Here is a 16,305-nt window from a genome sequence, read left to right as displayed (position 1 = left end):
CAGCTGTAACAGTCCAACCTCCATGTTTTGATGCCAGAGCAGGGATGCAAGTTAGACAAGAATTGAGCAATTGAGGTGTTGTGTTGCTGGATGTAATAATGAATGTAGTGGTTGTCATTTACTCCCGACTTCTGAGCTGCTGAAGATGCAGTGGATTATGTTCGCACTAATCATTCGTGATCCAGCTTCACTTACAGCAGAAGTGAGTATAAAGGTTTTTTTTTTATGAATCTTTGCGATTACCTTCCTAATAATGTGCTAGTTAGCAAGTTTAGCGGCTAAATGCGGCTAAAGTAAACAGGCTCGTCACTCCTCAGAGAGAAGAGAGGGGCGGGGCGAGCAGAGCTCATTTGCATTTAAAGCAGCCTCGACCAGAATGGGATAATTTTTGCAGAGCTGATTTTGGCAAGGTAAAAAGGGTGTTGTTTTACACTACCATTGAGAATTTTTAACCAAAGTATATTATTCGACTTTTCATTAAGACCCTAAAGAATCATATCAACTTGTGGAAAATGGGCATCCGATGACCCCTTTAATTTGATAAAGTTGCATGAATACTTTTTTGCACAAAGAATACAAAAATAATGACTTTAATCAACACTTTCTTTTCTTCCTCATCAGTCTTCGATGTACATTCATAAGAAGAAAGAAGAAATTGTTGAATAAAGTCATTATTTTTGTTTTCTTTGTGCACAAAAAGTATTTTCATAGCTTCATAACATTACAGTTAAACCACTGATGTCACATGGACTATTTTAACAATGTCCTTACTACCTTTCTGGGCCTTGAATGTGTCAGTTGCTTTGCTGTCTATTGAAGGTCAGAAAGCTCTCAGATTTCATAAAAAATGTATGTTCTGAAGATGAACAAAGGTGTTACAGGTTTGGAACGACGTTAGGGTGAGTAGTTAATGACAGATAAATGAACTATTCCTAAATCACTCCAAATGTGGGCTCAGCGTACTTGACACTTTTTCTTTGTATTGACATAATCATTTGTAATTATTGTTTGAACAATAAAGCTTCCTGTAGATACCGCACCATTCCATACCTTTGACAAACACCATTTACATGGTGTCTCTTTTTGTCCACAAATAACTTTGTGACTACAGACGTGCCAAATGATTGTGTGTCATTGTTTGTCCACCTGTCAGAACTCTTCCTTTTTCTGCTCTCTTACTGGTTGCTGCCATAGCCTTGCATTTTAGTTTTAGCCAATCACATTTTTTCTTGAAACCAGTTGCATCACCCGGCAATTTTCATTTTTTCCCCTTGTCAAGGACTATAACTTGCAGTCTTAAGACTCAACCTAGAACCAGGAAACCTTTGCCTATACTCAATACAGAATTGGACTACCAACCATTTGAGATTTACACAGACGGAGTGTGAATATGTCTTTATGATATATTTTGTAAGTACTATCTCAGTTTGGTCATTTTGTACTTGCTGCCAGCTGGTTGCTGAACTTTGAAACCAGCATAGCTCACACCGTTCAAAGTGCTTTCCAACATAGAGTAAGTTTGCTTCAGTACATAGCCCGTAGCATAAACTATTTTGATCTGAACATCCTCAAGGCTGTTTTTGTGTCTGATGGTGGGTAGTGTAATTCTAGACTGCTAAAAGAGAGTGTGGGTGGATTATTCTTGGAGCTGCTTCTCACACTGCTTTCATTCGTTTCCCTCGCTTCTTGCTTGCCCCTTCAGTGTTGCTTGCTCCCCCCAGTGAGGTCAGCACTCAGCTGCCCAAGTGTCTGTTCCTCGTACCAGACAAGCCTGTCTCGCTCTCCATGACATTGCTGTTGTGCTCTTGCTATAGTCAGCAAAGCAAGCTGGTGTGTTTAACAAGCTAGCAATTGTTGCAGTGCAAATACAGTAAAAGCAGTTTTTTCAGGGCTGTTGAATGATTGTTGCGTGGTTAAATAAAGAATGAAGCCTTTTAGTTTAGTTGGAGTATTTACAAAATGTCTGTTTTGGTCTGCTAACCTTGTAATTTAACCACAGTGTCACAATATAGTGGTGTTTTTGTCTGTAATCCTGAACATAGGAGCAGTTTAGGAGCAGCAAAAGCTTAAATGAACCTTGTATTATGTGTCTGGTCTCCTTATTATGACAAAGACGTGCCTGGAAAGATTGCTTAAAAGGGACCACTGTTTGAAGGGGTTACGAAGTGTTTAAAGAGCACTTTGAGAGAGGCAAGACAGGAGAAACTGTGTAAGTGCTGCATGATTGGTGGAGGCATTTAGCCTATCACAGGCTGCGCTGAGCTAGGCTAAGTTTACACCAATAGTGGAATTTTTTTCCCCTTATGGACTGAAGGTTGAGAAAGTGCTCAGTGAGTGAGGGGAGGCAGCCTCCAGCTTGTTCTAGTTATAAAACTCTATTACGGCTTGTAAGGGAACAGGCGCTGCTGCATGAGGACTGCTGTTTGACTTGGGGTAAGTGACGCTTGAACAATGAGGGATTAGGTTGCCTTAACCTTCTCAAAACCCCTTTCGGTTAAGTCTATGTAAGGGACGCGGGAGGCAGTGTTATACATGCTCAAGTGAACTTTCTCGCATTTTGCATATTTTCTTAAAACGTACACATTTAATGATTTGATATTTGTTCTTAATGTGCTGTGTCTGCTTTCTAAATCATCTAAAAATGTGTTTGCTTCCAGAGAGTTAATCTGTCTAACTGACGGGAGGAATTCTCTGTCTGGTGTGGAATTTGGACTGTGATATAAGCTCTGTTGATGGATATTTCTTGGCTTCTTGCTGAAAAGAAACCATTAGGATTTTTGCCTCTTTGTCAATGTGTTTCTTGTCTGCTAGGTAGTGAGTGAGTGAAATGTTTCAGATATTGCAAGTTGCATTAGACCGAATAGATCTTTGGGTAGAAAGAAATATTTGCACTCCTTGTTTTCCCTTAACCCCACCCCCAGTTACCCTCCCCTTGCAAATGCTCAGCAAACACATGGAGTTTGTTTTGCCATGAAATTGTGTAGAATACATCTATACAGTCTAGTGTGGGAAATCGTTAGACGGAAAATTCTGTTTTTGTTAGTTAATGGCTTGAGTCTTTTGGGAAAAAATTTAGCAGTGTATTATATAAGTGTAAAGTGGTGTTACACTGTAATAATTACTGGGTATGAGAGTTGTGATCACACCATTGTCACACCTTTGGGCTTGCAACCATAGGAGTGACACCTTTTGATAAGAGACTTGCATAATGTATGTCTTATTGTACTAGGGATTGGCTGTTTTAGTCCTTTTGGGGATTGCCTTGATTAATTAAGTTATTGTTAGATTGCTTTTGGCTCAGTACCGCATATTGGTGTATAATATTACATAACGCAGTGGTTCTCAACTCCAGTCCTCGAGGCCCACTGCTCTGCACGTTTTGTACGTCTCCCTCATTTAACACACCTGATTCAAATCATCAGCTTGTTAGGGGAAAGATCAACGAACTGAACTGATTGTGTCAGATTCAGAAACATACAAAATGTGCAGAGCAGTGGGCCCTGAGGACTTGAGTTGAGAACCACTGACATAAAGGAAATCATATTTGGGGAACCTTGGCATCACAAAATTGTATAGTGTTACAACGCTTTTAAAAGTGTAACTAATTTTAAGGACATATTAAACTTTTTCTTTTCTTTGACATTTATTTTGCATATTTTAAAGTGGGGGTCACCAAACTTAGCCCTGGAGGGCCAGTGTCCTGCAGAGTTTAGCTCCAACTTGCCTTAACATACCTGCCTGGAAGTTTCAAATATCCACCTTTTTCTTTAACATGGAAGTAAGCCTATGAGTGAGACTTCCGGTTCATTAGCCTTTATAGGGAAATAATGAGAAGAATAGCAATGTGCAGTAAACGGTAAAACTATTTGCACTACAAACCGGTTTGCTCATAATTAGGATAATACATTAAAATAAATTGGTAAGCCACACCAGTTTGCAGTATCAAGCAGCAAAACAAGCTGTTTTGCACACCTAAATAAAGCTGGGTGCGGATGAGACTGGAAGCCAGACCATTAAAATTCACACTGTTATGACAAGAAAAAAATAGATACTGGAGCTAAACTCTGCAGGTCACCCTTTAGGACTGAGTCTGAGAACCCTTGTTTTAAAGAAATACTTGAATAAATTGTACAGTGATTAGATAACTTACTCAACTAATTTTACTTTTTCTTTTCCAGAAAAAGATGATGATGAGAAGGACCCTTACTGTTTGGAAACCCCGTATGGTTATCAGCTAGACCTGGACTTCCTAAAGTATGTGGATGACATCGAGAGGGGCAACACCATCAAGAAGCTAAACATCCAAAGGAAGCCGAAAGTGGTCAGGTCTGTGCCTCTTCCTCGGGGCAGTTGCAGTGGCCAGACTGAGTGGACTTCAACAGACTCCTTGTCCTCTTCTAACAGCGATGAAAGCAAACAGTCGCCCGCCTACTTTACACCTCAGAACCAGGTAGCCCCCCCCTGGCCATACTGCCCAAGTCCATGAAGCTCCCCAAGTCTTTGTGAACGTCCCTGAGACCAAGCAGCTCCTGCCTCCACCCTCCCCGCCTCCTTCGCCATAACCCCCAGGTGGAGAAAACACTGATGGAGACCCGAAGGCGACTGGAACAGGAGCGGCTCTTAATGCAGCCACCGGTCAATGAGCCGCCTCGTCGGCGACTAGCCAGTTTTGGAGGAATGGGCTCATCCAGTTCCCTGTCTTCATACAGTGGCTCCTATGGGCCAAGCCAGATTTCACCAAGCTCACATTCTTTTCAACATAATGGACATCTAGGTAATGGCGAGTACAACCCCTACTTCACATCTTCTATGGGCAGTTCGATCCGCCACAGTCCCCTCAGCTCAGGCATGACCACACCAGTGACCAATGTTAGCCCACTGCACCTCCAGCACATTCGAGAACAGATGGTAGTGGCTCTAAAGAGACTGAAAGAATTGGAGGAGCAGGTAAAAACCATCCCAATCCTTCAAGTCAAAATCTCAGTCTTGCAAGAAGAGAAAAGGCAACTAGTGTCTCAGATGAAGAACTCCAAGACAGCGGGGCAGAGTCCAGGTGGAGGATTCAGGAAGCGCTCCTACAGTGTTGGCAGTGCTGATCAGTATGAGCCCCTGACCCAGCTTGGGACAGGCTCTGAACTCCACATTGAGGAGATGGAGAACACTGAGCAGAGCACTCAAAGGCTACAGGAGTTCAGGCAACTGACGGCTGAAGTGGAGGCATTGGAGAGGAACCTGCAGGATAATAGTGAGGAAAGGAAGCAGAGCTTACACCAAACAGAGGAAAAAACAAACCAAAACGTCCAGCGGTGGAGGCGTGAGAGCAAGTCCATTGGTGTCGGAGCTGATGAGAACATGAACAATGTTGTTGTATATCGGAGGTCACCTGGGCAATACAGAGAAGTGGCTGTGGGAACAGAGCAGGAGTTGAGGAGCACCGGAGTTGGTGTAACTGAAGCAATGCTAGGTATGAGCAGTGAAGTAGAAGCTGAAATTGAGATGCAGCACCAGACCATCGAAGCCCTCAAAGAAAAGATCTACAGACTGGAAGTTCAACTTAAGGAGACCACCCACGAAATGGAAATGGGAAAGCTAAAGCTTCAGCTTCAAGTGGCTGGATCGAGAAAAAAGGCAGACAAGGGCATGATGGCAAAGCCAGAGATGTACAGCACTTCAGTGGAGGCCATAGTGTCCACACAGAGCCAAGGTGTGGGCAACCATGTTGAGTTTAGCAATGCAAGCACAAATCATGTCCAACAAATGACTTCAGTAGGTATTATTTGCAGACCAGAGGAAAGGCATGTTTCAGTGGGTCCAGAGTTGCCAATGGAGCGGTGGGTTGTGCAAGAACGTGCTGAGGTTAAAGATCAGTGTGTTGGCAGGCAGGTCGAGATGTGCAGCCAGGGTGTGGGAGTGGAATTAAGTGTATGTGAAATGGGAATCAACACTGAATTAACAGCCGAAGGTTTAGGACTTTGCAAAACTGAGGCTGAACAAGCCAAGGAGTTCAGGTCTATTGGAAGTGGAGATTGTTCAGTGGATGTAGTGGTCAGACCCATCAAGGAGATGGCAACCCAGAGCACAGCAACAGAAGAAGTTCACAGAACTGACTTTGGAGTCATGGTCTTACCCATGTGTGCCTCACAATATACAAACACAGAAATTGAAACAATATCCAAATTAACCAATACAGACAAGGTAGTTCTTACAGATTCCTCCACCACTACACAACCATACTCAAAAGACAAACAAGTTAGCACCGTACCAGTGGAGACCCGTACAATTGCCGTTGGTGATGGTCTTGTAAAAGATATGCAGGCCACTATAAAAACGCGTTCAGTTTCAGTAGGTACTACGGCATCCGAAGAAGCTATGCCTGACAAGTCGCCATCTTGCAAAACCAAAGAGACTGGGGTTGGCCTCACAAACATACATGAGAACTTTTTAGTTGGTCAGAAGACAAGGAACATTGCATGTGGCCCTTCTCAGTCTCCAACCCCAATCCAAGTTGAGAATGTTTCCGTGGAGACAATGTCATCAGCAGGACCCATCCACTCACAAGCTGGGGCTGGTGTCGGACTTGATCACTACATAGAGAGAGTGCAAAAGCTCTTGCAGGAACAGCAGATGTTGCTCGCTCAGAACTACAGTGAGCTGGCAGATGCATTCGGTCCACCTCAACAATCCCAGTTTAGCTCCATCAACAGTGAGCTGGTTACCACTCTGTCATCCATCAATTCGGTAATGAAGTATGGAAGCGTTGAGGAACTCTCCAATTTGGACCTTCTGAGGCAGAAGGACAACTCAGACCACACGGTGAAAGGTTAGTTGTAGTTTGCTTGATCCTATATGCTCAAGGTTTTCTGGTTTAGGTCTAATCGTTATAAATGAACTGTTGTGAAATGTTTGTTTTAATTATCATATGTGCGATATTTCACATGAACCAATGCTATGTTTACACTTAGGCCCCCTTTTCCTTCTGAGTATTGTGAGGAATAGGGATGAGACAAAAGGGTACACGGTGCATTTGCGTCTGTAATGATGCCTGACACGATCTGACAGGGCGAAGTTTTCTCTGACCCTGAAAAATACATGGGGGCTGTGGATATAATCCAACAATGATCTCATCTCTTTTGGAAGGCAGCAGCTTGTGCTAAATGACTAGTTGTTGTCTTTGCTGATGCTGATTCATAGGTCTTCAGTGTTATGTAATGGAGAGAATCTTTGTGTAAAGACTTTCTCTCTATAAGACCAGACTCAGGGAGCATATCCAAAGTATCTTTAAGTATGTGCACAAGGTCTTCATGTTTTTTTTATTTCCAGAACGGCTTAAAAATCAAAAGAATCTAAAAGTTAGTAGTCTCATATTTCTCTGTCATCCTTTAGCATGAGTTTTTATGGAATGCTCTGAAGTTATAAATAACAGTTGCTTATACTCTGCAGGGAATCGAGAGAGAGATTTTTTTTTTTTTTTTTTTTTTTTTTTTTTTGACTTGCACATCAGAGGATTATGGCCAATGGTCAGTCAAAATTGCTGCCAAGATTTTAGTGTTTCCATGTTTGCTGTGGACTCAGTTGACTCTAGATAAAGCAGAAGATGTGCTCAGGTATTTTCCATATCAGATGTTCTTTTGCAGAAATGTTTTTATTACGTTATTACATTTGGTTCATGGCACTGAAGATTATCTGATATGAAGAATTTCTAGAGACTATAATTTAGATTCATACCATAATCATTGCACATTCAGTTAAAGGCAAAAGTTTATATGCACCTTGCAGAATCTGCAAAATGTTAATTATTTTACCAAAATAAGAGGGATCATACAAAATGCGTGTTATTTTATTTTATTTTTTTTGGTACTGACCTGAATACAATATTTCACAAAAAAGATGTTTATATATAGTCCACAAGAGAAAATAATAGTTGAATTTATAAAAATGACCCTGTTCAAATGTTTACATACACTTGATTCTTAATACTGTGTTATTACCTGAATGATCCACAGCTGTGTGTTTTTGTGTGTGTGTGTTTCTTGTTTGTCCTGAACAGTTTAATTGCTCGCTGTTCTTCAGAAAAATCTTCCACAGGTTCCACAAATTCTTTGGTTTTTCAGCATTTTTGTGTATTTGAACCTTTTCCAACAATGACTGTATGATTTTGAGATCCATCTTTTCACACTGAGGACAACTGAGAGACTATTACAGAAGGTTCAAACGCTCACTGATGTTCCAGAAGTAAACATGATGCATGAAGAGCTGGGGGTGAAAACTTTTTTAAATTTGAAGATCAGGGTAAATTTAACTTATTTTGTCTTCTGGGGAACATGTAAGTATCTTCTGTAGCTTCTGAAGGGCAGTATAAAAATATGATATTTAGGCAAAATAGGAAAAATGTACACATCCTCATTCCATTCAAAAGTTTACACCCCTGGCTCTTAATGCATTGTTTTTCCTTCTGGAGCATCAGTGAGCATTTGAACCTTCTGTAATAGTTGCATATGAGTCTCTCAGTTGTCCTCGGTGTGAAAAGATAGATCTCAAAATCACACAGTCATTGTTGGAAAGGGTTCAAATACACAAAAATGATGAAAAAACAAAGAATCTGTAGGACTGTAAACGTCTTTTATGTGAAATGTCTTATTCAGGTCAGTACTAAATAAAAAATAACATGCATTTTGTATGATTCCTCTTATTTTGGTAAAATAATTAACATTTAGCAAGTTGTATATAAACTGTTGACTTAAACTGTATTATCTTAAACTGTGAAAGAATCCGTAAGCACACTATTCTAAATGTATATTGACCGAAGTTGTTCCTTTTTCAAGCAGTTTTGTTTTGGCAGGAGCTATATTATAATTTGAGAGTGAATAATTATGTACAACATCATGCCTTGTTTGCAGCTGCACCTAGAAAAACCATAGCTGATTGGTTGATTTACATGGCCTCTATTGGTGGCATCCCACAAGTTTAAATATAAGCAGCTACTGCCATATCTATACCAAAATTTGGTCTTATTTTTGTCTGCTGCTGTGTAATTATGAAGCCTTTTAGCTTAAATAATCAATTGCAAAGTGGTTTGCTTTCATACTGTTAAAGTTTTTTTTTTTTTTTTTTTAATTTCTTGGCCGTTCAGGTTGAAAATGAGTTCTTTTAAGTTCTGCAAGGATGAATTTCAGATTTTCAGGATGCAAACAACAAAACAATTTCCTGATATTTTGTCCCTTATCACATCTAAACCCATAACATGCAATTAGATGAAAGGAACTCTGGGAAATCATCCATGTGATGTGGAGAGGTTTCAAAAAGCACCTTCTCTTTACCCTTTCATGTGTACCTCTATCTTTGTATCGGCAAAACACTATTAAAACGCCAAAAAAATAATAATTTTACTTTCATTTTAAAATTTGATTGTCCTGGGCTATTAACAAATGTATGTTGTTTTAAAAAATGCATTGTTGTACCTCATGTCTGTCTCTTCTCATCCTATCCATCCAGAAACAAAGACGGTCAGTTCCCACTCAAGTAGTTCAAGGACAGAGGTCACACAGATAGAAAATGTGTGTATTAACAATGCACATGAACACGGTACAGCAACACAGAAAAGCCGCATGGACCAACAAATGTCCACAGCATTGCATGGTATGTCCAATTCTGTCACTAAATAAGCAAGAGATATTTGTACATTGAGAGTCAGTGTGTTGATTTGAAGGTCTTGCTGCCAAGTTCCTGCTCTGTTTCCATGTATGCTGTCAACTGATTTAGCTCTAGATAAAGCAGAAGATGTGCTCAGGTATTCTCTGTATCAGACATTCTTTTGCAGAAATGTTTTATTAGATTGCATCTTTGGATCATTGCAATGAAAGACTATCTGATATGAAGGAAATCTAGAGACCAATTCAGATTCATACCATAATCATTGCACATATTATTTTAAACTGAAAGAGAATCGGTAAGCACACCATTCTGATTGTGTGATCTTAAGCTTCTTTTTCCAACCAAGGTTTTGGCAGAAGCTATATTGTAATGTTTTGGAGGAATAGTGAAAGTATGTACAGAATCAGAATCAGAATCAGAATCAGAATGAGCATTACTGCCAGGTATGTTTACACATACAAGGAATTTTTTTGTGACCAAAGTTTCCACAGTGCAACAAAATGACAGTGTGGGACAAAACCGATAATAAAAGATTAAAAAAATAGAACAAGTAAATAGGGAATAACAATATACAAATTGACAATTATATGTACAGGTATATTACAATAGACAAATATCAATAGGTACAATAGCATACCTAGAAAACACATGGTTTTTTTTTTTTTTTTCTGATTTTAGTTTTTTGGTTACACATTTTGAAAATAATGCAGTTTTCAGTTGTAGTTGAGAGTCATGTCTTGATTTGATGTGCTGTAAGAGTCTGTGATTAACCATCATAAAAAAGCCACTTCTTCATTTTGAGCTCAAGGATGGCCTTTTTGATGAAAAAGCCCTTGTGTGTCTGTCTCAAGAGGGCATGTAACAGATTAACAGCTTCAAGCCGCATACAACTGCTCTCACCTGTCAAAATAATGGAAACATGGATAACGTGTGCCTTCACCGCATAAAATGTTAGATATACAGACAGAGAGGGAGTGTGTCCATCTGTAGGGCATGTTCTGGCAGTTCTCAGAAGCGTTCTTTTTTCAGTCTCTGTGGAGAGGGGCGGCGATCCTCTTCGGTATTTGGCAGAGCGAAGCCTGTACTTAACATGTTTGCCATAGCTTTAGGCTGTGGGATGTGTTTCTTTTGCTTCACATCATTTTTTCAAAAGTCATGTTTGATATGCAACATTTATTTGGTGCTTGATTATTCTTTGCTCTGCTGAAAATGACAACAAGGGTTGGACATTGAACATGTTTGTCAGATTTGGAAATGTAGCCAGCTTCAGCTTATGGTCTTGATTAGCTGTTGCTGGCTAACGTAGATTCAGCTTGTTTTTTTCCCATAACAGCAATAACACTGTGTATCATAATAAATCATGATATCAGAGTTATGCATTTCTGTTTTGTTTTGATAGGGCGTGTAGGTTTTCGTCAGCATTTTTGGTGGAGACAAAGACAGTGCTTGCAGATCTTTTTTTGCACAAACAAATATGTATATAGGCTTGAATATACCTTACCTCTATTTATATCTGTAATAAAATTTGATTTAAAATATAAACATTTTGGCTCCCCTTTAACAATATAAAAATACTTGATTGCCTGCATTTGTTTTTTTCTGTTAGGCAGTCAGAGCACCCTGAAGTCCATCATGAAGAAAGATGGTCATCAGGGACCTAATGGCACAAAAAAGAACTTGCAGTTTGTTGGTGTAAATGGAGGGTAAGATCTCTTTCACAATATGAGGAGAAAAGACCTTTATTGTGAAAGAAGTAAGAATTCTCTCTCAGCTGATGTTGGTCATTATTAAAGGTGCAGTTAACTTCAAGAGCAAAAATGTACAGATAATGTACTCACCCCATTGTCGTCCAATATGTTCATTTCTGTCTTTCTTCAGTTGTAAAGAAATTATGTGTTTTAAGGAAAACATTTCAGGAATTATCTCCATATAGTGGACTTCTATGGTGCCCCTAAGTTTGAACTTCCAAAATGCAGTTTCAATGCAGCTTCAATGGGCTCTAAACAATCCCAGCTGAGGAATAAAAAATTATTATTATAATTTTTACCCTGAAATACTTGTCTTGTCTAGCTCTGCGTGTACTCTGTGTATTCCGGTTCAGTACAGTTAGGTTACAGTCGAAAAACTCCCATCTCATTTTCTCCTCCAACTTCACAGTAGGACGCATCGCTGCAGAAGTACTGACCCAGTGTTTACAAAGTAAACGTAGAAAGAAGGTCAAATGCCCTTTACTAAAAAAAATAAAACAGCGATGTAGGCCGATTTTGAAGTTCGAGGAGAAAATGAGTTGGGAGTTTTTCAACATACCCTAACTGTTTTAAACGGGTACACATGCGCATGGCAGAGCTAGACAAGATGAGCATTTGAGGTTTAAAAGCATAAACATTTTTATTTTGTTTAAAAAAAATGACCTAGCATTTCGCTAGATAAGACCATTATTACTCGGCTGGGATTCTTTAGAGCCCTTTGAAGCTGCACTGAAACTGCATTTTGGAAGTTCAAACTCGTGGGCACCATAGAAGTCCACTATATGGAGAGAAATTCTGAAATGTTTTCTTCAAAAAACATAATTTCTTTACGACTGAGGAAAGAAAGACATGAACATCTTGGATGACAACGGGGTGAGCACATTAACTGTAAATGTTTGCTCTAGAAGGGTTCTCAATGCATAGCTTATTTACTAAGTAACATGAAATATTTTTAATATTTGACTTTAAGATATTTTATGATATTAGTTAGTAGCTAGTACCTAGTTTAGCTTAAATGGGTCATCGGATGCAAAGTTCACTTTTACATGTTGTTTGAACATTAACGTGTGTTGGCAGTGTATGTACAAATTTACCCTATAATGATTAAAATCCATGCAGTGGTTTTTAATTAATCTGTAAAAATAATATCCCCTTTTTCAAATCGAGCCGTTCTCAGATGCCTGTCGGTGTGGCATCACACCCACAGAGGCCGCTCCCACGATAGTTGATTGACATGAGCGTCTTACCTCAGATCAGCTGTAACAGTCCAGTAACTTTCCTTGTTTCGATGCTGGAGCAGGGATGTAAGGTAGACAAGAATATCTCCAGTTGAGCGATTGAGGTGTTGTTGCTGGATGTAATAATGACATAGTTCATTTACTCACGACATCTGAGCCGCTAAAGTGCACAAAATGCGGCTAAAGTAAACAATCTCTCAGAGCAGCAGAGAGAAGAGAAGGCCGGGGCGAGCAGAGCTCATTTGCATTTAAAGGAACAATCCCTCAGAATGAGATCATTTTTGCAGAGCTCATTTTGACTTTTGTAAAAAGGCTGTTTTTTACACAACCTTTGAGAATTTTTAACCAAAGTATATTATAGACTTGTTATTAAGACCTCATATCAACTTATGGAAAATGGGCATCCGATGACCACTTTAAGCTGCAACAATATTACAATACAAATGTATATATTATTAGTAACTTGCAGTGTGTTTTGCTCTTTTCTATAGACTAGTTAGCTTACCTATTTAGTTTTTCATTTTTACTGCACTAGCTAACTGTTTTGAAACACAAAATCATGACAATTAGCTATTTTAACTGTGTCGGAAGAAAAAAAATGGCCACTATCTGTGCTTTCTGTGTCTAGGTATGAGACTACATCGAGCGATGACTCCAGCTCAGAAGAGAGCAGCTCCTCTGGATCAGAGGATGAAGAGGAGGACAAAGACAAGATGGTGAATGTGAGAGAGAGGAGGAAAGAAGAATTCAGGAATAATGATGCAGTGGATGAAGACAGAGACACTGAAGATTTAGGCCAGGACAAAAGGCAGAGGCAAGTGTTGCCAGTAACTCAAGTAATTCATAGTTCAGTGTTGCACCATTTATGACTGTAGACCAATTCAAGAGTCTCAGAGTCTCTTGCATCAGGAAGAGAATTTAAGGTATTTTGGATGTTACGTCTTCATTTTTTTTTCTGTTAAAGATGAAAGTAGACAGTTTGGATGCACGAATGAAACCTCAGATGTGTATAATCGTATCAGTTAAGAACGCTGCATACCAAGCCTGACATGAGTTATGTGAAAGAGTACTAAAATACTACCCTTCATAATCTCAAAGAAGTCCTCTTTCCACCTGGAATCAATATTAGTTCATATCTGGATCGTATCTGGATATTCTTTAGCTAGAATGGTAAAAGAATGCTTCTGTAGCTACACTTTGCATTTAAGTGTGTATCCAGTGTAATTGATGAATGATTACACTGGACGTGCAAAATGGAAAATGCCATTCATTACATTTTCAGCCATTTAGTAATAAAAAAGAAACAATGACAGAGTTCTAAATGTATTTATTCATTTAAAAGGATAAAAAAGAATGTATCTGGTCTATTATGTTTCCCTACTTCACAAGTGTTCTAACAGTAAAAGATGTTGGAAATTAGAAGTGAAGGGGAGAAAGTGAATGGTTTAAAGCATCAAATCAAAAGTAGACTAGGAGACATGAGTGAGGATTTGAGGGAGAAGTAAGAGACTCCTTGTGTAGTCCAGCCGAATAATTCATGGGATATTGTTCATTAAACTGCATAACCAGATCACAAGACCACAGTGTCTGTTGTCTTTTTCTCACTGTAAAAGCCGAGAAGCCACACAGAGCTCTAGCCACAGTCATTCTTAAAAAAAATGCCAAGCGGGATTTTTTTCTAATGAGTAAAAATAGAGCGTGACTGAAAACTGACTCATTCCTTGAGCTGTGGATAATAAATATTTTTAGCACAACCTCTACATTACAGATTACCTACTTGCATGCAGAAAATGTGAATAGATTTGTCATGCGTTTTAATGTTGTTTTTTTCTTTTTTGTGTCCCAGGTATGACTTGAATGAGAAGATGCTTTCTGCAAGCAACATGCTGAAATCCCACCTCAATGACCCCAAGGCTTTATCTAGTAAAGATTTGGTAAGTTTTAGCCGTGTGTAAACCCTCAGTGCACAAAAATAACATCAGTAATTCCAGATTAGTAAAATCCTCTCTTTTCTTAACGCTTTTGACGGTTTTCCTTAGTCAGCAATCTTGCCAAACAAACAAGCGATTCAAAGCAAATTAAAGTTTTAGATGTTTCTTCAAGCTCTGCCTCACCGCGCCTGAAACAGGAAGGATATTGGCTCCTTTGTGGTTAACGTGGTGTAAAAGAATGTTGGTTCAACACTTATTTCTGCTGACCCCCGAACAGAGCGTCTGTGACGCGCCCAGCTGTGCGGTGACTGAGCTACTGTTAAGTCAAAGCTGTATTTGTCTTGATTTTCAGAAAAGCTGCATCTGATAAGTGAACGTAATTTAGACTAATTAGGATCATTATGTAACAAGATCGTAGGTGATTCTCTTTGTTTTGCCTCTGTTCACAAATTGTACATTTTTACTTTGATTTTTAGGTTCCTTCCATGTTATATGGAGGAACTGTTGCTAATAGCACAATCCATGTCAGTCTTCTATAATACTTACTGATCTTGATCGTATTTATTATTTTGTGTCATTCCAGAGGCCATATGTGAACACAGTGCAGCACGAGTGGTTCCGAGTGTCTAGTCAGAAGACAGCCGTGGCGGAGATGGTGGAGGACTACCTGAATGCTTTCAGAGGGATCTCCCCAGCCCTGCTGCAACACATCGTAAACATGGCCGATGGCAACGGCAACACTGCCCTCCATTACAGTGTATCCCATTCCAACTTCCACATTGTGAAGAAGCTGCTGGATGCTGGTAAATATTTGACTCACATTCAACATTTCCACATTTTTTTTAAAAGAGACAGATTATTCCCTTTTTTTACAGTATGTGATATAAGTCTCAGGTGTCCCCAGAACGTGTGTGTGAAGTTTCAGCTCAAAGTACTCCACAGATCATTTAATATATCATTTTGAAAATGCCCATTTTGAGTGAAAGCAGAAACATGCTGTTTTCATGCATGTCTCTTTAAATGCAAATGAGCTGCTGCTTCCATATATATTGAAACCATATTAGTTTAAACCTCTGGTATACAGTTTTCTGAGCGCACACATCCAAAGTACACATATAGAAAGCGGCTGTCACACGGCATGTGAGTACTAAACTAAGTTCTCTTTCATGTCTTATTGCTCTTAAACTGTCAAATACACACAACGTTATGTTAAAAACACACAGGAGTTACAAAAACTGTCTGTGAAGGTAAACAGCTGGGAAAGAAACTGCATGTTTATATTTGATCTGTGTGGCAGCAGTGTAATATACAGTAAATAAATCAATAAATCCACTGTTCTGTTGTCTCCTCTGAGGCTGGGACTCTAAATAGTGTTCTGTGCTCATCTGTGCAGCCAGCGACAGAACAGTTAGCATGCTTTGCTCTAACTTTTGCCATGCCGTTAAGCCGTTAAGGCCACAAAAATAGACTGGTGGCGCCGTGGGTGGAAACGTGTAGATTAAGGGGCGCTAATATTATAATAAGATACCCTAACCACATACGGCAGAAGCGAAATCTGACGCGCTTGTTTTTTCACATGCTTGCAGAAAAGGCTTACCAAAACAAAGTTACTAGGTTGTCCTTTTTCTTGTTTTCTGGGTTGGTAGATGCCGATTATAGCACTTAAACATGTAAAAAGTCAGATTTTAATGATATGTCAACTTTAAAGCCACTAATAACCAACATTTTAGCACAGTG

General features: G+C 39.3%; 1 protein-coding gene across 1 annotated transcript in view; it reads left to right on the top strand.

The window, feature by feature from the left end:
• Positions 1-16,305, top strand: part of kank1a (KN motif and ankyrin repeat domains 1a) — a 62,908-nt gene that overhangs the window by 42,893 nt on the left and 3,710 nt on the right. The window contains 8 exon segments of the mRNA XM_051109638.1: positions 4,179-4,476; positions 4,478-4,546; positions 4,548-6,820; positions 9,493-9,636; positions 11,258-11,354; positions 13,266-13,451; positions 14,484-14,571; positions 15,152-15,371. Coding sequence (XP_050965595.1) covers positions 4,179-4,476; positions 4,478-4,546; positions 4,548-6,820; positions 9,493-9,636; positions 11,258-11,354; positions 13,266-13,451; positions 14,484-14,571; positions 15,152-15,371 — 3,375 coding nt within the window.

The sequence above is a fragment of the Labeo rohita genome, chromosome 5, assembly GCF_022985175.1.
Source record: "Labeo rohita strain BAU-BD-2019 chromosome 5, IGBB_LRoh.1.0, whole genome shotgun sequence".
In the NCBI taxonomy this organism is placed as follows: domain Eukaryota; kingdom Metazoa; phylum Chordata; class Actinopteri; order Cypriniformes; family Cyprinidae; genus Labeo; species Labeo rohita.
This window is presented reverse-complemented; position numbering and strand designations above follow the sequence as displayed.